The sequence below is a fragment of the Lathamus discolor genome, chromosome 16 (assembly GCF_037157495.1).
Source record: "Lathamus discolor isolate bLatDis1 chromosome 16, bLatDis1.hap1, whole genome shotgun sequence".
Classification (NCBI taxonomy): Eukaryota; Metazoa; Chordata; class Aves; order Psittaciformes; family Psittacidae; genus Lathamus; species Lathamus discolor.
In genome coordinates, this window is record NC_088899.1 from 5057865 (window position 1) to 5078461 (window position 20597).

The window sequence follows — 20597 nt, forward strand, 5'->3', positions numbered from 1 at the left end:
TGTTGCCTTCATTTCCCTTAAATTGTGTGTTACAAATGCTAGAGGTCTGTTGGGGTTGCTTAAATGCTTAGTACACAGATACCTCAATCTACTGCTTGTATCATAACAGCAAATAGGGACACAAGTGAAGGTAAAGGTATAGAATTGCAGTCGTTAAAATTCACATGCAGTGGAGGAAGAGATTGGGTCTGTACTAAATGTTCTCCTCTGAAGACTTGGCTAACAAATTAATGACCAGAGGTGTTGAGAGGAAGTTGTTCTTGGGAGTAACTGTTATAATTCAGCGTGTTCCTTGAGTACACAAGGGTGAACATTCATCTCGGAAAGCAGCCCAGTCCCTAGGATGCATAGCTCATAGAAGTCTCATCCTGCTATAATGCTTGCTTATCCTTCTCCAGAAGAGAAGTTCAATGGCATCCCCATTTTCCCAGGCAAGGAGTAAAATAAAGTACAGATTAAAGAGCAGAACATGAAAGACATCTGAACCTGTGACTTGTAATTACTGGTTATGTGTAAATGTTGCCTCTCAAATATGTTTAGCGTTGTAAGTATAGGAGGTAATTACAGGGCTTAAAAGCTGTTTCTGAAGAGGCTCTCAGCTATCTCATCCCTTAGCAGGAGATGACTAAAGATGCTAATTGGGTCTCTGGATACAGTTTAATACTTAGTGGCAGAGTTCATTTCACTGAGCTATCTCATTTGCAGGAGGTATCTTTGTTTCTCTGTAGAGTTTTAATGATTTGCTGAGGAGTTAATTTTAAACTTGGTGTCAAATGTGTAGGGTTTTAAACTGATTTGAAAGGGTACACAGATGGTAGCCGCATTCTTGCCTCCTTTCATATTAGGATGTTACAGGAGTATGTTTTAACTTGTAGCAGCATCTTTTTGACAAATGAAAACTGTCTCTTTGAGGGTGAATAGTTGGATTTCTATACAGTCGAGGACTACCTATGCAGTGCAAAATGGTTTACTTTCTAACCATAGCATTTCTGCGGGCACGCTTGCACTTGGTCTGTATGCAGAAGGGTTTCACTGGTGGTGGTGGGCTGAGAGGTGGTGTTAACCCTGCATGATTGTCAGAAGATGAAGTGCCCTTCTAAACGAAGGAATGCTGGATAAAGTGAAGAGATGGCCCATCAAACTTCTGCAACTTGGATCAAATGGCTCTGCTCCCTTTTGTCCGAATACCTTCCTTCTATGAGATCCCAGTATTCCAGAGACTTTACATACTTTGCTATTGATAACACCGTGCATCCTCCTAACATTTTTCACAACTAATGCTTGTATGAACCCTCATTATTCTTCTTCCAGGCTAAGCTTCCTGATCTGCAGCCATTTCCTTCCCCAGATGGTGACACAGTGACACAGCATGAAGAACTTGTGTGGATGCCAGGAGTCAATGACTGCGACTTACTTATGTACCTTAGGGCAGCAAGGTAATTCCAGCCAAGATACTACCGTGTCCTTGGAATGCTGTGATGGAGATGTGGACCACTGTGTATGTGCAGTGGCTACAGTCACTCTGTTCTGTTTACCTGGTAGATTAATGGCACTGGTGGGCCTCATCATAATTCAGAGTGAGTCAAGTGCTTGTAGTTTGCAAGAATACAGAGATGGGGGGAACCTGCAGTTTTCTAACGTCATGAAACTAATATTACAGCAAAAAGGTGGCTGTCTCTGGTGAGACTGTCCTCAGGTATGGAGGTTCTGTCTTCCATAATCCTGATCAGGCTTTGGTACTGCTGCAGTGCCGGTTTTTACTGGATGAAATGCACTTAGATTAGATTTTACTTTTGAATTAGTTTTTCCATGTGCTGGGCTGACTCAGCTTTGTATAAGAGCTGTTCATGGTGCCTTCTTTTACTTGTTTCTACATTATCGCAAGGCCCTGAAATAGGCAATTTAAGGTGTAAATCTACTATTTGTGTATTGCATGATGTGTGCATCAAACAGTGGCTGAAGACTTTAAACTTTTGTCCCCTCAAACCATAAAGGAGCATGGCAGCTTTTGCAGGCATGTGTGATGGAGGATCCACAGAAGATGGTTGTGTTGCAGCCTCCCGTGATGACACTACACTTAACGCACTCAACACAGTAAGTATATAGAATGACTGCATGGAAGAACAGGCTTTCCATTTATTTCTGGACTACTTGAAGCATGTAGTGCTTAAAATATTTAGCAGATGAAATAGATTTTGGGATCACAATATGTATATGATGTGTATTAGGATATTGTAATTTCCTTTCAAATGCCAAATTGTTTTCGTAAGTCACCTATAGAACTTCAGGAATTAACTTTCGGGTGGTACCCTTAGGATGACAGGTAGTGAATGTTCTGTATGGGAAGCTGCTCAGGTCAAGTACACCAGCTGGAGTAGTTACTCATTGTCCTTTCATTCAGTCCAGCTAGCTTCTAGCTGTAGGAAAACAATAGTTATTTCCCAGAAGGAAGATGCGTAATGCCATCAGCTGTGTAGTGCCATGTATGTGGCAATGACTGTCTGCAGTGTGTCCCGCCCATGATCTAGTCTTACTTGTTGTTTATATTTGGAGGCATGTATCCAAATGTTCTCTTGCATAAACACAGTGTGTGTAAATAAAGCGTTACTGAGTAGTTCTGTAGTTGTAAGTGTATGTTGAGATGCCTGCACAATTTCAGTGCAGACACAACAACTAACTGTATGGGGGGGGGGGCACTGTCATCAGTAATCATCATACATGAAATGGTTTTCTAAGGTTAAGCTGAAAAAACGTGTCTGTCATTCCATATTTTTTGGTGACACAAGGAAATCTACAGTTGTTTGCTTCCCCAAAACCCTGTCTGCAGCTTTGGGAGACTTGTGGTGGTAGTGGCTAAGCTGAAGTGTGTCTTCGTTGCTTCCTGAGGTGAATGTGTCAGTCTTAGTCCTTTGGTTCCTTCCCTAAAGACAGCCAGTGCGTTAGACTTAGTGTTTGGCAAGAATTGCAGTTAACTCTGTATTGCACATCCTGTTTCTTACCTGTTTGACCCTTGATTCCTTTCTTTCTCTGGGGATGGATGCTGTGTGATTCTGGCGGCTCACCACTCTAGAGCATTCTAAGTTGTCCTCTGACATCTTTCTTAGAGCCTCAAATCTCTGTTAAGGCCAGTAATCATCAAAGAGCTTTTGGAATTGGAATTTCTTTCCCTTTGTCATCCATAATAAAAGACTAATGCAGAAAATCCATTTAACTTCACTGCTTCACTATCTAATACATCCTTTAATCACTTGGGATTCCAAGGAGCCTGCAGTTGCACTTGTGGACTTCTTTCTTCTGAGACTTAGATTAGCCCCAAATGATTTTGTTTCTGTTCTTATGGTTCTTTTCTCTTTGTATTTCTAGTGCACATCTTTCAGATCACTGCTGATTATCTCCTGAACAGGGGAGGGTTTCACACTTCTGACAAAAAAGCCCTCTACAAACTCTTATCCTCTTAAATCTTGTTTGTGGATGTGTACTAACTTTGACTGCTGCTGTCCTGACTTCCTTTTCCCCTCAGTATGACATTGTAATGTGTAGCAGTAAGACTTAGCCTGTGGTTGGGGTGTAATCATCTCATGAACTTCAGCGTTGCTCAAGTGTCTCTTCTGTAGGCATTGTGGTGCAATTCCTCTGTTCCTCTCTCCAGGCTGGATTTCAACCTGGTATTGACACAGCCTAGTTCCCATTCACTACTCAGTCTGAATATGGGCTGTTGGACTTCCAAAAGAAACTACAGTCTGCAAAGTTTGACCTTAATGACTCTTGAAAGCTCCACAGGCTTCTGTGGTGGTTGATTTATTCATGCTGCAAAGCTCTCCTCTGAGTACTAACACTGTTCAGAGCAGTTTTAGAAGGTAGCGGGGATACTTCCATTGCTCACTTTGTGAGCGCACTGCTCACACTGCTCACTAGAATAGTGTTTTCTTATGAATAATAGTTCTGTCAAGTGGGATATTTGAAGGAATTTTATTTCCAAGAGCCTACTTTTTGAGTAACTGAAACCAGTTTAATCTGTTCTCCTGACAGAGTGGGACCCTTCGTATCTTTTAGTTCACCATCGACCCTAAACCACGAGATTCATCTGCTGAACTGTGAGACTCTTACCCTGCACTTAGTTGTGGTTTTGGTTAGAAATTACCATACGCAACCCAGAGGAGCAGTGTAAGGAATGTGTTATGGTATGATTCCTTACTAGGGAAATCCAATAAACTTCAGAGCAAGACTTCATCTAAATCACTCCTGACAAGCTCCTTTGCCAGTGTTTTATTTATGTAGTAACAGATGCTGTAGCCCTCAGCATGATTGATTGTTAATTATACCAGATAGAAATGAAGATCATTGGAGGGCACAATGCAACTTATATATCAGCTCAGTGAAATGATTATTTACTAATGGTCCAGGTACATTTTTGGCTGTTGGGATTTGATGCCGCATTTGTCACTTTAAGGAGTTCATCTCCCACCTGATGAGTGCAGGCTGTCACACAGAGAGTATGGAGGAATGTATGTTAGTTCCTGAAAGTCTTTCACCATGATACTTGAAGGTAGAGAGGGTCTTTTCTATCACAGGACCATCGAACAGGTACCTGAATTGGGCTGACTTCCTACTGTAGTGACAGGACAAGGGGTAATGGGTTAAAACTTAAACAGGGGAAGCTTAGACTGGATATAAAGAGGAAATTCGTTCCTGTTAGGGTGGTGAGGCACTGGAATGGGTTGCCCAGGGAGGTTGTGAGTGCTCCATCCCTGGCAGTGTTCAAGGCCAGGCTGGATGAAGCCCTGGGTGGGATGGTTTAGTGAGAGGTGTCCCTGCCCATGGCAGGGGGGTTGGAACTGGATGATCTTGAGGTCCTGTCCAACCCCAACTATTCTATGATTCTATGATTCTATACCTATCTGGGGTTTGTGCTTCAAATATTCACAAAGTTATTTGATGCATTAGTCCTTAAAATATTAGTCATGCAAGACAAAACCATGCGTATTGAGTACCTCTTTATTTTACCGGTTTTATTATTGACCCGTAATCCATGAAGCCATTTTTATTAGTGAAATGGTAGATGATGGGAACCCTCCAATATTCCTATAGCTACCCAGTTCCTCCTATCTTGTGATCTGCAGAACCACGTTGCTTGGAGGCAGAACTCCTTAGAAGTGAAAAGGGAAATGGAAACGCTAATTTGAGGTACTCCCAAACCTTGTTTGGGGTCACTATGGACAACCCTATTGCGTTCTGAGCATCAGCATGCTTGATGTGAGAGTTCCCTAATTAATACTCAGTAGTAATGCAGTTAGCTCTTTTAGTGCTTTTGGGCTTTGAGCGTGGTTAGGCATCGCTCTGTAATACTCGGAATACCAGCAAAAAGCCCCTCAAAACACTGTATTTACAAGATACCTGTGCAGATCCTCAGTGAGAAAAACATGCAGGAGAGCCAGGATGTAATCAGCCACTTGTGGGGTTGTTTTTGTCTATTCCAAGCTAAGTGAAATTTGGAAATCAGTGGGAAAACCTCAGGATTCATTCCTGTTCCAAGTCAGCCTGTTTAACTAACTACCTGATTTTGCATAGCGCAAGCATCTGACACAGTGGCTTGTTTTCTTCTGTAGAAGGAAGAAAAGATTGGGCAAGTATTTGTAAGAAATGGCCAACTGTGGTCCCAATATATTTTATTTGGGGGTAAGTTTCTTCTGAATTGATTTTAAGGTGTCTCACTGTGATGAGGGCCTGTTTCAAGGATCGGAGCTGCCAAGCCCTGCAGATTAGAGCTATCAAAAGAAAAGCTGAATAGTACAACAGTGATATGGTGAATACTGGCCGTAAACTGAGCTGCCACTGCTGGCAAGTACTGTGGAGTAAGAGCAGGGTAAATCTTAGTGTAGTTACTGCCCTTCCCTTCCTCCCATTTCCTTGCCTCTGTGCTCCAGAGCTCTGATTTAGCATCAGATCTGGTTTAAGATCCTTTTTATACTCCATACTAATACAAAGCCAGAACCTCATGACCTCTTTTATCCTGCGCTGCTCTTGACCTATGCTTGCTGTTGAGAGTTTCTGCAGGTCTTTTCTCCGAGCATCCAGGTCAAGAAGGAGTTAAATTACTGCTTTGTTCTCAGTTTTAGAAAAGCTCCAGGATAATAATTCCTTCTCGGTGCTCTGCCTTTCCCATTGTTCTGACTCAGCAGTGTGAGCATCAGTTCTATAAAACAGCAGACCCTGGGAATGTCAGGGTGCAGACTCAGTGTGTGTGAGAGTGGATCTCAGAGGTTGTGGTTGGTTTTGACGGGGAAATCAGAGCCAGCATCTCCGTTTATCCTCATATGGTAAGAAAATACCATCAGTTCACCTTGCATACTACTACATGGAGTAGACAAAACAATCATATGCTAATACTGTATAAATCTCTCTTTAGTAATAGCATTGTTCTGACTTCTCATAACGTAGTCTTACATGGGAACATGTCATTATAGTGACAAACATAATATATCCAGTTTAAGGAAATTCTGTTCCAAGTAAGATGTCACCCAGACAAATTAGTCCCTGTTTTAACTTGCCTTTAGACCAGATTTTCTTGTTCATTAACTACAGACAAGGTTGAAAGCATCAAAAATGATTTAAATATATGTTAGCATTTCTTATTATTACTGGTTTTCCTTTTGGATGAGTCTTAATTAACAGTTACTCTCGTGGTTCAAATGAGGTAGCGCAGCACTTCAGGGGCCATCGCTCCCTGCCTGGGCATGCAGGAAGACGAAGCCACCTCGAGTGCCTAAGACAGCTTTGCCACTTTGAATTTTCATTCATCCTTATCCTTGCTTTTGGGGGAAAAAACTTCAGTGCTTTATTTGCAAGATGAGTCAGGAAATCTGGCTGGAGAAGCTGTTGGGACAGGCAGATAAAAAGGGCCGGGAATGACAGCCAGGGGTCCTGTAATGGGTTTGGGAATATGTAAAATATTCATTTTTTTTCATAGAACACTTTCACAAACCTCTTGGAGCAGGTTTGGGTTGAAGGGACTTGAAAGCTCAACCCCTGCCACGGGCAGGGACCCCTTCCACTGGAGCAGCTTGCTCCAAGCCCCTGTGTCCAACCTGGCCTTGAGCACTGCCAGGGATGGGGCAGCCACAGCTCCTCTTGGCACCCTGTGCCAGCGCCTCAGCACCCTCACAGGGAAGAGCTTCTGCCTAAGAGCTCAGCTCAGTCTCCCCTCGGGCAGGTTCAAGCCATTCCCCTTGGCCTGTCCCTACAGGCCCTTGTCCCAAGCCCCTCTCCAGGTTCCCTGCAGCCCCTTTAGGCACTGGAGCTGCTCTAAGGTCTCCCCTTAAGGAGCCTTCTCTTGTCCAGGCTGACCCAGCCCAGCTCTTTCAGCCTTTTGAAAGCTGTGTTTTAAAATGCTGGTACAAGTTCTGCAGGTATTTGGGAAGTTCTTGTCCTGGATGCTTGCAGGGCACCAGCCATGCCTGTTGCACTGGGCCCACAAGAGCATATGGCACATCTGACACATCTGGCTCCCTCTACTGCTCTGTACTTGGCACCTGAATTTGAGCTGTTTGGCAGAGCCTGGCAGTACCAGGGTGTGCAGAGTGGCTGTAACAGGCATCTGGCTTCTTAATCGCCATCATTAGCATCTTAGAGGACTTTGTAGCAATTAGACTGATTTAGAAGCTTAAAGCAGATTAGAATTGGGGTGAAAGAGATGGAACTTGCTTTTTGGGGTATTCTGGAGTTGCATTGGGGGGGGTGTTTGGGGGTGTTTTGCTTTAATTTTGGGGGTGTTTTGCAAACCATTGGCACTGATTTGTACACTTTCAAGCTTTCAGATACAAACCACCAGAACCAGTAGTTACTTTCTCTTGAAGCAGCTTCCTGACTTCTGTCACCTTCTTTGCGATTCAGATCCTGTTGCAGGCCAAGCTGTGTCAACTGGTTATAAATGACAACTTCCCAGTTAACTGTGAGAGCCAAACAAGCTTTGTGGGCACAGTCTCTGTTGGACAATTCAGGTTCTGGATCGGTCCTCGGGCACCAGAGGGAGCTCAGCAAAGTAGTTCTGCTGTCTGAGAACGGTGTATCTTTTAGCTCTGATCCGCATTGTTTGGTGTTGAGGCAGATGGGGAGGAGGTTGTACTTGAAATAGGAATTGGGAAGGAAATTCCTGGATCTAACAGGTATTTGGGGCTAGTTGTTGGGTATCAGACCTGGTTGATACCAATCGAATCGTGCCACTTTGGAGGATGAGCACTTTAAAGAAAGCTGCATTTGTAAATAGATTTTACTGATTCACCTTTCTTTGCAATGAAGCACATTCCATTTGATAGTAGGGCAAGATGTCCATAGCTATAAAGAGCATCTGCATCGGCCTGAAATGTGGCAACTTTGCTACTGAAAGATGTGTCCCAAATTCCATTTTGTATTAAATTAGGTTCTTGGATTACAGTAATGACACCAAAAGGCCTCGCTACTCAAGCCACATGGCAGTAATCCTTGTTCTGCTTTTCATTTTCTTTGTCGTCTTTTTCCTTCTCTCTCCTCTTGTTTTCTACACTCTTAAAGATGCTGCAGTTTTACAGAGAGCTACTGGGTATCTTGACCAGTGTCAAGAGAGTGAGAGAAGTAAATCCCTCATAAATAGAATCACAGAATAGTTGGGGTTGGAAAGGACCTCAAGATCATCCAGTTCCAACCCCCCCGCCATGGGCAGGGACACCTCACACTAAACCATCCCACCCAAGGCTTCATCCAATCTGGCCTTGAACACCGCCAGGGATGGAGCAATAGATACCATGTTCTTAAGCCTGCAGAGATTTAAATAACTGGTGCTTCAGTGGAGATGTTATGTGAATATTGACAGTGCAGCACCAAGCAAACACCATCTTCTCCCAATCTACTGAAATCCCTTGCTTGGCAGCAGTGAAAATCTTTGGCTCCTCTGCATTATTTGAGTATTGAGATGCTCTTGTGATATTGGTAATATTTACTGCATGTTGGACAGGGCTTGGAGCGAGCTGCTCTAGGGGAAGGTGTCCCTGCCCCTGGCAGGGGTTGGAACTAGCTGAGCTTTAAGGTCCCTTCCAACCCAAACCAGTCTGGGGTTCTGTGTTGGGCAGGTAAGGTTTTATATCCCCGTTCCCTGACAAGTGATGTGATTTCTGACCAGTGATGGTTCAGTGGAAGAGCCTGGGGAACTGCTGAATTCCAGTGCTGGACATGCCTGCATCCCCACAAAATGTGTTCCATCTCAATAATCCCTTCTGCTTTTATTGGCTTTTCTGGGTTACGTTTCAGAGGAGCTCAGCACTCCTTTGTCACTCTATAGTAGCAATGTTTTTCCTTACAGAAAGAGACTCTGGAATATAACAGCATTCTTAATGGCCTGCAATTATTTAATATTGTAGCATGAATGCAGCCTAAGTCAGATGGGCTTTTCAACAGAGATCATAATGACTGTAATTGCAAAAGGATGCCTTGCTGAAGCAGAAGCTGCCAGATGCAATGCCATTCCCATCTAAAAAGGTCACGGTAAAAGGGACATTTAAATTAAGTTATAAATTACAATTGAAGAACAATATTTTGATGAGCAAGACCAGAGATGTCAGAGCTGCAAGATGTAATTCATGGGTTCATTACAGAACAGAGGTGCCTGACAGCTGAGCCATGCCAAGAGGAGAATTTATTTGCAGCATCAAACAGAGAATGGCAGCTCTGCTGAGGAGCTGTAGCAGGAACTTGAAACCTTGTGGTGATGTGCAGACCTTATGGCAATAAGGCTTGCCTCTGATCCTTTAATGACTGTTGTAATAGAAAAGGGGAGGGGTTTGGACACGGACACATGCAGAATTTCTTCTTTAGTCTGCCCAGTGATGCAGAAGTTGCTGGATTTTCTCTCTCAAAGCGCATTTGTGTCGCTCCTTTTTGCTGCAGCAGGGTACATGCGTAATGCCTCGGTGCTTCAACACTTAGATGGCAGAGTTAAAGCTGAAATTGGTGATTCTCTCGATGGCAGGATGGTAATGTAGTGTTTATAGCAATACCTTGAGGAGACTGACCAGAAGTTAATGAAACCATAGGCAGTCATCATCAACTATTATTTATATGGTTGAGTAGCTTGCCTGTAAAGTCCTTTTATATATATTACATGACCAAAAGTAATAAGCAGAGAATGAGCCGGATTGAAACATGTAAATTTACCTCTGGCACTTATAAGAAAACATTTTGCCTTTTTGCTGCATTATTCTCCTCCTGGCACTGAAAAAAAGCTTCTTTATATTCAAGTTTTACTTTGCTTGCTTGCTAAAAGTAACATTTTCTCAGAAGACTCTAAACCTGCCTGTATCGGGTCCCTTGTTTTCACATCTGCATCTTCTGTTACAGGACTCTTCTCTTACATTATGGCTGTTGTGGTTGTTATTAATGCCATTATTTGGTCTAAAGTTGATGCTTTTATTTTGTATTGCTGGTCTGGGCAGTTCTGATGGCCTGGAAACCCTTCTGGTTTTCCATAACCAGTCCCTTCTTTCTGGGCATGTCTGATTTATGTTTTCTTGCAGATTGAACTGCTTGGGCAATAGGGCTGCCAGGGAAAAAACACGTGTTGTCCTTGAGGCAAAGGAAAGATGCCCTCCAAATTACAAAGAGGCTTTGGCATTGCAGCATGTTTTGAGAGGGAGGAAAGAGGGAACAGGAACAGAAGCACTATTCTCTTCAACACTGTCAGATTTCCTAAGTGAAAAAACCTTCTAGGTAGTGGCATGCACAGAAAGAAAGCATTTGTAAGGTGAGCTGGCAAAACAAACAGTTCTTTTTTCGTTCCGATGGATCTGATCCCAGTGCTGGAGTGCAAACAAGGAGGAGAAATTAATGTGTACCCAGTAGAAAGGACAACATCGTATTTTCATGCCTTTTTAAGTAGGTACTGCATACCAGAGGAGTCTTGAAAAGGCAAGTTAAAAACCATTTGAGGCTGTTGAGGTGTGTGTTAGCGCTGGTGCTGTGAGCCTGGCTTTTGACTCTTATCGCTTGAGTGTGGCTGATGTAAGATGGGCTGAGATCTTGTTTCCTTTGCATGGAGGTGCAGTCATGGGAGCCGGCACTGTTGCAGTCACTAGGCAGATGGACAAGCCAGCACTCTTTGGAGGCAGCTTTGAAAGCCGTGGTGTCTGTAAGTGATCTCAGGAGATGCATCTCCTTGATGGAGAGCCATGTTAGGTGCTATTGATGGCTCTGATGTGCTCATGCATCTCTTGGCAGTGGCTTGCAGAGATCAGATAGATCAAGAACGTAGGTGGGCAAGAGATTGGTTTTGGGAAGGTGAGGGATTGTTTCCTATGGTTACCCTGCGTTAGTACATACAGTTCTAAATTGCTGCACAGACTATCTTAAACTTCCCTGTAGGTGCCATATAAAAAGCTGAAAATGAATAGAAAATCACTCTGGCTGAGTTCGCTCTCTTGTTCCCATTATATTAGCCAAGCACTTGTTTTAGAGCAGTAACACCCTGCAAGCTATTGTTATTTTAGTTGTTGGTAAGGAACAAAAACTGCTCAGGCCGCCGGTGAAGGGAACATTCCTGTTTGTTCCCCAAACACGCTGCAGGTAATGATCAGAGGGCTTTGCCCAGCGGTGACCTTTTATTTTTAGGTGTACATCCCTTACTTTAGAAGTCTTTCAAGTACAAGAAGCATTCTGAATGCCCCAGCAACTTGGGGGAGAAGGAAGAGCACGTTCAGCAGTTCTGTATCTGTTCCTACTGATGATAGATTTGAGGCAGTTGGTAACGTAACACAGAATGTACTAATTTCTTCCTTAATACAGCTGATAACATGCTCGTCCCTGTCAGTAGAGGTGTGCAGTGTGACTGTGGGCTGTGCACTTCTCTTACAGCTAACCCAGTCCTCTGCGTTTCCGCAACACTCCTTGCGGTGTTCTCTGCGACTGCTGAAGCCCAGGTCCAACAGCATGGAAGCTTCTAGAGATGGGGATGCCGACAGCTCAGGCAGGGAAGGAAAAGCAGGAGATAATCCATGTACAGAATCATGTTTTGGTTGTCCCTGTTGTAAAGAGACTTTGGAGAGTGTTCAATTCTGTGATGTTAATCTGTAGCTTTGAAGCTTTGGTTTGCTTAGCACGTTGTGGAGAAAAACTGCCTCTTGTCATGTGGGGAAGCTTGAATGCAAATTGTTCTCCCTTTTGGGTATAGGAAGATAATTCAGGTTTTGTCATCCCTGCAATATTTCTTTTTCTTGGAGATCATTTCCAGCAGACATAGGGCAGGTTCCTCACTGGTGCTTCAGGCCTTCAAATCCCACTGTACTTTGAAGATAGGACAGGCTATAAATCTGCAGCGTGCTAAATGTTTGCTATCAAGAGTTAAGAGCCGGAGATTCTCCTGGGTTCATTGTTGAATGCATTTTTCAGTGTAGTTGTTTCTCTGCCTCACCCTGATTTAAATGTCTATGGCCTGCTTCAGACAGCTTTTAATCATATAGATACCCAATTTATGGGGGGGAAATAAGGGACACCATAGGCTGTGACAGTGAGGTCAACTTATAGACATCCCTACTTGCTTTTATGTACTCCTGGAGCTATCTGTAGAGGTTTTGTTTCTCTTCTGTTCTTCCTTTCCAACAGCGTGGTGATCTCTGCAAGAGAGTTTTCTGGATGGGTAAACACGATATCCCATGATTTGCAATCTTGTTTGTGAGATTTTCCAGTTGTTTCTGCTAATCTGGACAAAATCCGGTGCTTAAAATTCAAAGCCTTTGGAAAACTCTTTTGTTGGAGCTTTTTTAACTTTTCCTTGGAATTTCTGATGTAAAAAAAACCCCACGTTAAAGTTAACCAAAAAATCTTCAGTGCTTTATGGGCTCAAACATGATCTGGGAGAGAAAGGAAGGGGAAAAGCGCACTTGGTTTCATGCTGTTTTTTCTACTAATAAAATCCCAGTTACCCTTCAGTTGGTTTAAATTTCACTTCATATATCAACAATAAAAATCATTAGGCATAGAACATCTCCTGTGGCCCCTTTTAGTGGCTTTTCTCCAATATCAGATCCCTGCTAATCCCATTGAATGATCTATTTGTCTTCTTTATTTTTTAGCTACATGAAAGTAACTATGATGCTGGAAAAGCCCTGCAGCGCTTGGTGAAGAAACCTGTGCCAAAACTGATTGAGAAGTGTTGGACTGAAGATGAAGTGGTAGGGAAATGAATTATTCCCTTGAGCCTTATAGTTCATGTTGCTTCTCTTGCTGTTTTCTTTCTCTTAGTTTCCTTTCTCTCAAGACATTGTCTTTATGGGCAAAGAATTTGTTGCACAGGATGGTTTTCATGCACGATTCTGAGTTAGTGGGGTCTTGATTGATCTCCAGAACTTTATTAGATGGAGGAGAATACCTTTCCAGTAGTAGAATAAGAGAAGAAGATCAAGTGACTGTTCTTGAGTGGATGCTATAAGGTAAATGAATAGGTGCGAAACTCAGGACCCTAAACTTCACTTTGATTTTCACCTCCAGGAAAGCTGTTAATGTTCATTAATTAGAGCAGGACAAGATGGCAAAGGCATACAAAGTCTTGTCCCTGTCTTTTCCCTGCTGGTATTGAGGATTTCAGTGTCAGCTCAAGCTGGCTGATGTGAGGTTGGGTATCAGTGCTTCTCCTAAACAGTGTTTGAGATTAAGTCCCTTCTTCCCCTCCTGTGGAATCTTAGAAAGTGTTTACTGGCATAGTTCTTGATGGATGAACCTTTGACGAAGAGCAGACCAAAAACAGATTATCTGAAAGCTGGGATTTAGCCATCCACATTTACTTTAAAGTATGTAGGAATTGTCAGGCTCCAAAACCGTACTGAAAGGGTACATCCATCTTGTGTAGCTCCCGGAGTAACGTATGGACACAATGAATTTGGGGCATGCAGTAAATGTGCAGTGTGTTATTGTGGCCTCACAGTTACAGACCTGGAATTGCTGAGGGATTTGGGCTCCTACAATTTAACATCCCAGTACACTGTAAGTCTCATCAATTTACTCATAGTCATAGTGCTGTTTCTTCCCCGTGGCTGCTGGTAGCTGCTTTCTAGGTTTGGGGTTGTGCAGGCAGAGAAGGAACATCTAAACATGTCATTCTTCCCTTCAGACAGAGGTTGAGGCTTTTGGTGTGCATGGCTTTGGATTGAAACGTTACTGTTATTAGCCTACTAAATGATACTGTTCTGCGGTATGATTAGTGGGAAAGGGTAGTTTTGACCCAAGAAAGGCACCTCTTCATCAGACAGATTGGGCTTGCTGCAGGGAAAGCCCTTCACACTCATGTACCACATGTATTTATTTATGGGTATGCTTCCAGATGTGGGGGAGATGATATCTGTGTGAGAACCCGGCAAGCAAAGGTGCTCCTTGTGGTTCGTTCTACAACTTAATTGCTGCGTTTGTGAGGTTTCTGCTGGCTTTGTTTTTATCCCTCTGATACAATGCAACTGTGCTTATTAACCAGCTTTCTGTGGGGTTGTAAACTGCAATAAATCATGGGAAGTTGGGAGCAAATTACGCATTCTTCATTTGCTGAGGCCTTGTAAACAAACAGGCTCTTAAATAGCGCATTCATCACGAGAGGCATTTTCTGGCAGCCGTTGGAATCCGAAGGCTGCTGCGTTACAACCCTTTGTTTGTCAGACCTTGCAGCTCAAGCCAGCACGCATTTGACTGTTTAAAGTGAACCCGGGGCGTTTTCAGTACCCAGGAGAAGCGCTGAACCAGTTCATTTGGGTTACAGCTGAAAACTGGGTTCTGTTTTAACGCTGCCGTTAATTACGCTTCACCGAATGGATCCCTGTGACGTGTAACGTGTGAGATCACAGGAGCTGACCAGGCACGGCTTGGTTTGAGAATGGGAAAATGTTCTGTTTCCTAGCTCAATAGTTAGGCTGCAGCGTGTACTAAAGTAGGGAATCAGCTGGTTGGGAGTTAGTGATGATGAAATATTTATCACAGACCTTCCGAGGTGTTTATGGCTTTTACATTCCCCTGTGGAAAAGCGCCTTCTCTTATATGCTGTATTGGAATAAGTGGGATAAAAATTCATCTTGTCATGTATACTTACCAGGTATATAACCGGAAAGAAGTCTGCTATGGTGCAAGACAGCATTGCTCAGCTAAAAGTGCCGAGTTTGGGTTTCCTGTTTCATTCTTTTCCCCCTTTGAATTAATGCATTTTGTAGCTAGTTATTTGGTGATGTATTTCAAGTAGTAAATTATCAGTGGTTTCTTGCTCTTGTAATCCTCTACTACAGTTGGCATTGGTGCTGTAAACCAGAATCCATAGTGGGTAAAACTTGCATGGGCTCTTGGCACTTGTTAATTATTCAGACAGTGGCTGCGGAGACTTTGCTTTAAGCTCTAGAAGTCTTTCAGGGAGTTCTTCCTATGAGTTCCGTGTGCCTGCTCTCTCCTTATGCGCACCTTTTGCAAGAGCTAGATTAGGGCTAGGCCAGCTCACATAAACCTGTATTAAAGTTGGCTTATGCCGAAATCCAACAAAGAACCTCTGTGGTGAAGCAGAGTGAGCGGGGATCATGTGCTAGCCCTGGCAGCAAAGCAGAGATAAGTCTAAAGCCTATATCACAGTTTCCTGATGAATTTTACAGTTATCTTGTCATAAAAGGGACTTTTGTTTTGGGAACAGACTGTAGGAACAAACACTTGGAGTGCTCTGCCCTGTTGGGAAGTTTGTATTTGTCTTAACTTCTGTTTTCTCTGCATACATCCTTCCCCACCTTCAGGGTTAAATTGTACAGTGCCACGTGTAGTTTTCCTGTGTAGATTTCCCCCCTTTCCTTGTTTTCTTTTCCATCAGCTGTGCTGTGCTGTGAACGCCATGTGAGGGCTTTTTGACATGAATTTGTCCATGTTAAAATGATAAAGAATAGAGCCACGCAAACAGAAAAAGCCAAGTTTAGTGAGAAGTAAAAACACTGCTCCAGAAGTGCAAAGTGAGTACAGAATAACGATCCTTGACTCTATAAATCACTGTCAGCCTCAGCTCGTTTTATCATATTTGTTCTTGTTCTGTTCCATCCAAGTTTCCAGAAACATCTGGCAGCCCTCCAGCCTCAGCAGAGCCAGAGATCAAACTGTGCTCTTATTTATAGACAGCTAAGCTCCACCTGCACAGCTTCAGAGCAGGGCTGGCCCTGGCACTGGGTGAAAACCCCTCCGGATTAAAGCAGCTGCACTGCACTTCTGAGGCTTGTAAGGGAGGGTTCCTTATTGCTGGCTCTGAAACTGAGGAGGACTCTTTGTCTGATACATAAAGCTGTATAAGAACTCCACAAGCAAGTGTTTTCGAGGGAACACTGATGTGTCAAACCAAAAGTCTGGCCCAAATGGTTAAATTTTGGTGAGAGCTTTAAGTGTGTGTCTCCTCTCCATCTCATAGTGGCAAGTGATGAGCAGGAAGATGCTCAGTAGTGGCTGGTAGTCCAAGAGACTGGCTTCTAAGGGAAGTGTGAGACCTAGGTTCAAACTATGGCCCTGTTTGTGCTGGCCTAGAAAATACCTGCTTCCTTAATTCTTACAGCTTGGATAAAGAAGAGGGTACCACTCCAGGTACAAGGCTTGGTCACTCAGACTCCTGAACTGAGGGAAGGCTCTGTGCTGTGTGGCCTGTTGAAATAATGCATATCATGGCTTTTGTTGTCTCAGTTGTTCCATTCCTGCCTTTCTAACCCTGTGACCATGTTCTGCCTGCTGCCTTGCCTCTGGAACCCCCAAAAGTCCCCCGTTAGGTTAATTTTCTGCCCGATTCTTAAGATGAGCATCAGAAAAGGTCTGCTGCAGGGAAGATGTGCAGCTGGGCAGGGAGCAGTGGGGAAGGAGCATATCGGCAATGACAAGGAACCGGGCAAGGTGGCAGAGCATCCCAAGTAGAAGCGTAGTCCCGTTCATGGAGGGAAAGAACTGAGCTGGTACTAAGTAATCCTTAAAACTTGACACTTCCCCAAGTCAAAACACCTCTAACTCAGTTGGCATTTTGGGTGAGTCCATTTCCACTGTGCTGGATGCTTCATGTACTTGATTTCATTGTGCACATGCTGGCAACACTGTGCCCAGCACAGGTCTCTCTAGTATTTGTGGTATAACACTATGAATAACTCAAATTCACCGAAAACCTACTGATTTATGAAGCTTTTAACATTTTCTGTGGACTGTCTGTTGCCCATAGATAAAGCCTTTCTTGTTAACTAAACCAGCTTCGCCTGTGACCAAACTGTCAAGCGAGAGCTGCTTTGCAATGATCAAACTGATTAAAATCACGGGTAGAAGTGATGTTGTTCTGACTCCTGCTGATGTGGTTACAGAGGTTTAGATCAACTTAAACAGAGGATAAAATCTGCCCGTGGTTGAATTAAACGGAGGGCTCTGTGAATATGGAGACAGAGGTTTGCTGTCTCCCTCGTGTTTTGAAACCTGTGGCTATTTTTAAACCTTTCTTATTCCAGTATGTAAATTCAGAAGCATACTGTGACAACCAGGCTTCCACACTGCCTAACAGAAGGGGCTGAAGTAACTTCTCTACTGATGCATGTACACGCAGCTCGAGCAGCAGCTGCTTCCTGTTTATAAAGGCTCATGCTCCACCTGACAGCATCAATTTCCAGCGACGAGTTGGTGAGGGGGGGTTGGATTCACGTCTAATGCTCATGAATTTATTTCTGTGGACAAATTTGTGGAGCCATTGTTGTATATAATGCTATATTTAAGCACTTTATAGGCATGCACCCTATAAACTGATGCCTAGCAGCGGTTATCTGTCGGAATCTGGTTAGTGTTAGGAAAGAAAGCAGCGCGGTTCTGAGTAAATGCATTATTTGAGCAACCTGCTCTAGTTGAAGGTGTCATGGCCCATGGCAGGGGTTTGGAACTGGATGGGTTTTAAGGTTCCTTCCAACACAAACCAATCTGTGGTCCTGGGAAGCTGTGCAGCACATCCCCTGTGTTGATACAGCTGGTGGCAGTGCCCTCTTACAAGTGTTCTACCGCTGAATGCCACATCTGACATGGGTCATGACACTGCTGAGCAAGGCTCATGTAGCTGGGGAAGGGGAGCTAACTTAGCCATGGGGCATGTGTTCTATGGGGTATCTTCTGCTAAAATGGGATTGCAGAGTAGCCACTTCCCTCCTTTCATTTTCCTCACCCATCTTCTCTAGTCTCCTTAAGAGCTAGTGGCACCCAGCCTCTCGAACACTGTTACCCATCACTGTGCGCGGGTAGGTTGTAGCATAAGCAAGATGTAGTTACTGTCTGTCTGTCTTGCAACTCACCGAGAGAAAGATGCTTCACTCAAACTCAACAAGGGATTTTCAGAGTGAAAGGTGAGTGGAAACCTAGTCTGCACCTCATGGTCACGTCTGAATTTGTCTCCGTCTTTGGCAGAGTACAGGCGTTTTTGATGCAAGCCATCAGAACTCCCTACTAAGACTGGAACGGTGCTAGTCAGTTGTTCTCCGGTTGGAAACGTGTCAAAACTGACATTCAGATTGTATTCTGAAACATGCAGGCTTGGAGTTTGTCTATGGGGCACAGGTACAGCAAACCGAGTGCCTATATTTAAACTGGTGATACACTGCTTTGCTTTCCACAGGTCCCAGATCTGGAACTGTGGTCCTTACCTTCTTGCAGTTGAGGTTAAATTGAACACCCATATTTCCTGGCATGGTTTCAGTGGAAATATTTCACGGGGAAAATTGTCCTTACAGAATTTCCACCCATTTTTGGGACAAAATCTTCTCTGCAAAATGACTTTTTATCCTTTCAGTGATGTTCAGTACAGTTCTGACCTTCTATTTGTTCCAGGCCCAGAAATGAGCTTATTGTGCACACTTCTATTTCAGATAAAAACCCTATCATTTACACAGGATGCAATGTTCCTCTTAAGTTTTGTGAACTTGGAAATGACTTTCAATCCCGGTACACCTTGTGGAATAGAAACGTTGAAGGAAATAAACTCATTCGGACTGTTCTTCACAGAACAGTCCTGATTTGATCTCATGGTTTTATTTCCTTAGTCAGAATACGGGTGTTTTTCTGTCTTTTTATCAAAAGGACTAACAAAATCAATTCAGCTTCCAGAAGAGAAATATAAATCAGAACTAAAAGAGCCTCTAGTTTATTAGGTTTTTAATTAAACATGATGAACACATTTTAAATAACACAAAGGCCTCGGGCTGAGCTGCATCTAATCGAAACAGATTAAGTCACCCGTCCACACTTGGGTAGTTATTAATTCTGTTTACTTATGCATGCTAGCTACAGGCAGAGTTCGCTGCTGCTGTGTTGCAGTTTATTGCACAGGGATGCTGTTGCTGCATGGAATTGTGCTCCTAATTACCATTCAGATGTGGATTATGAAGAACCCTGGCGAGGCTGATGGAACAACCTTGGAAATTCAGGGCTGCGGCTCCTAAAGATAAGGAGAATCTGGGTGAAACAATAGTTTTGCATTATTCCTTGGGATGCTTTCTCCTTTTTCCTCTATGCTTGGTCCCATCTTTTCAGAGATGCTGAATTCTCCATAAGAAATTAAGTGTTCCTTAGGAAGAAGGGCGTTTTACTTGTGCAGAACCATCGATGACACACCATGATGTCCTTGATAGTACCTTTTATCATGAAATATGCTACCCTTTAAATATTTGACATTGCTCTTGATGTAGAGCAGCTGAGGTAACCTACATTCAACCAACCTCCTAAATATTGAGCAGGGATACTTAATCCTGGCTGGTGATAAGCCCTAATTTGCCATGTACATGGATTTACAAGTTCATAAACACCTGGCTTTGGCTTAAAGCTCATTTCTCATACAATGCAAGTGGAGATCCTTCTGCCCAAAATGACAAGATACGGCAAACTCATTTCCTAACGTGGCTGCAAGTATTTGTAATCCAGCGTAGCTGGTCAAGCAATTACTTATGCAAAGCACATGTACTGATTTGCTTGGCTTCCTTGCCTAGAATCATCTTTAAATGCTTCACATCTGCCCTTCTTGGAGTATCTGCTGCTGAAATGATTGTTTTCACTGCCCACCCCTTCGAAGCCAGGCTTTTTCGATATGCTGGAAGACAGAGCTGCTTACTGGGGCACAAATACCATGAATTTTATTTGCTGTTTATGTGGCAGCTATAGAAAATGTAATTCATAGCAAAACTGAAACAGAGCCGCTGGAATAGTCGAGGGGGAAAAAATCATCAAGGGATGTTTGAAAAGGAGATGGCATTGCAGGGCTGCGTGTGAGTAATGGAGTGGGCTTAGGAGGTTAAGGTCTGAGTTACTGCTTAGTTTTAATTTCTTACCCTCAAAATATCACCAGTAAGGTTCCGACTCAATGAACATCTTCTGGTCTTCAGCAATCGGTAAGAGCTGCAAACGGAACCAAACCCAAGTTGCCATGGTTTAGCAGGATCTTTAAGAATGAATAAATATGATTTCAGTTTGAGAGAGTGGGAATGTACATTGGGAACGTGCAGTGGGAATGTGCAGTCTAGTCTGTAGCTTATCTAAGGAGGTAAGTGTAAAAGAACCATCAGTCCTCACAGTAACTGATGAAGGGTGAA

At 43.4% G+C, this 20597-nt stretch overlaps 1 protein-coding gene across 5 annotated transcripts in view; it reads left to right on the forward strand.

Moving 5' to 3' along the window:
* RERE (arginine-glutamic acid dipeptide repeats) overlaps positions 1-20597 on the forward strand; it is a 221527-nt gene that overhangs the window by 136711 nt on the left and 64219 nt on the right. For all 5 annotated transcript variants that reach the window (XM_065696874.1, XM_065696875.1, XM_065696872.1 and 2 more), the window contains 3 exons: positions 1312-1436; positions 1995-2094; positions 13092-13190. In XM_065696874.1, the coding sequence (XP_065552946.1) occupies positions 1312-1436; positions 1995-2094; positions 13092-13190 (324 nt within the window). The remainder of the gene's footprint in view (positions 1-1311; positions 1437-1994; positions 2095-13091; positions 13191-20597) is intronic.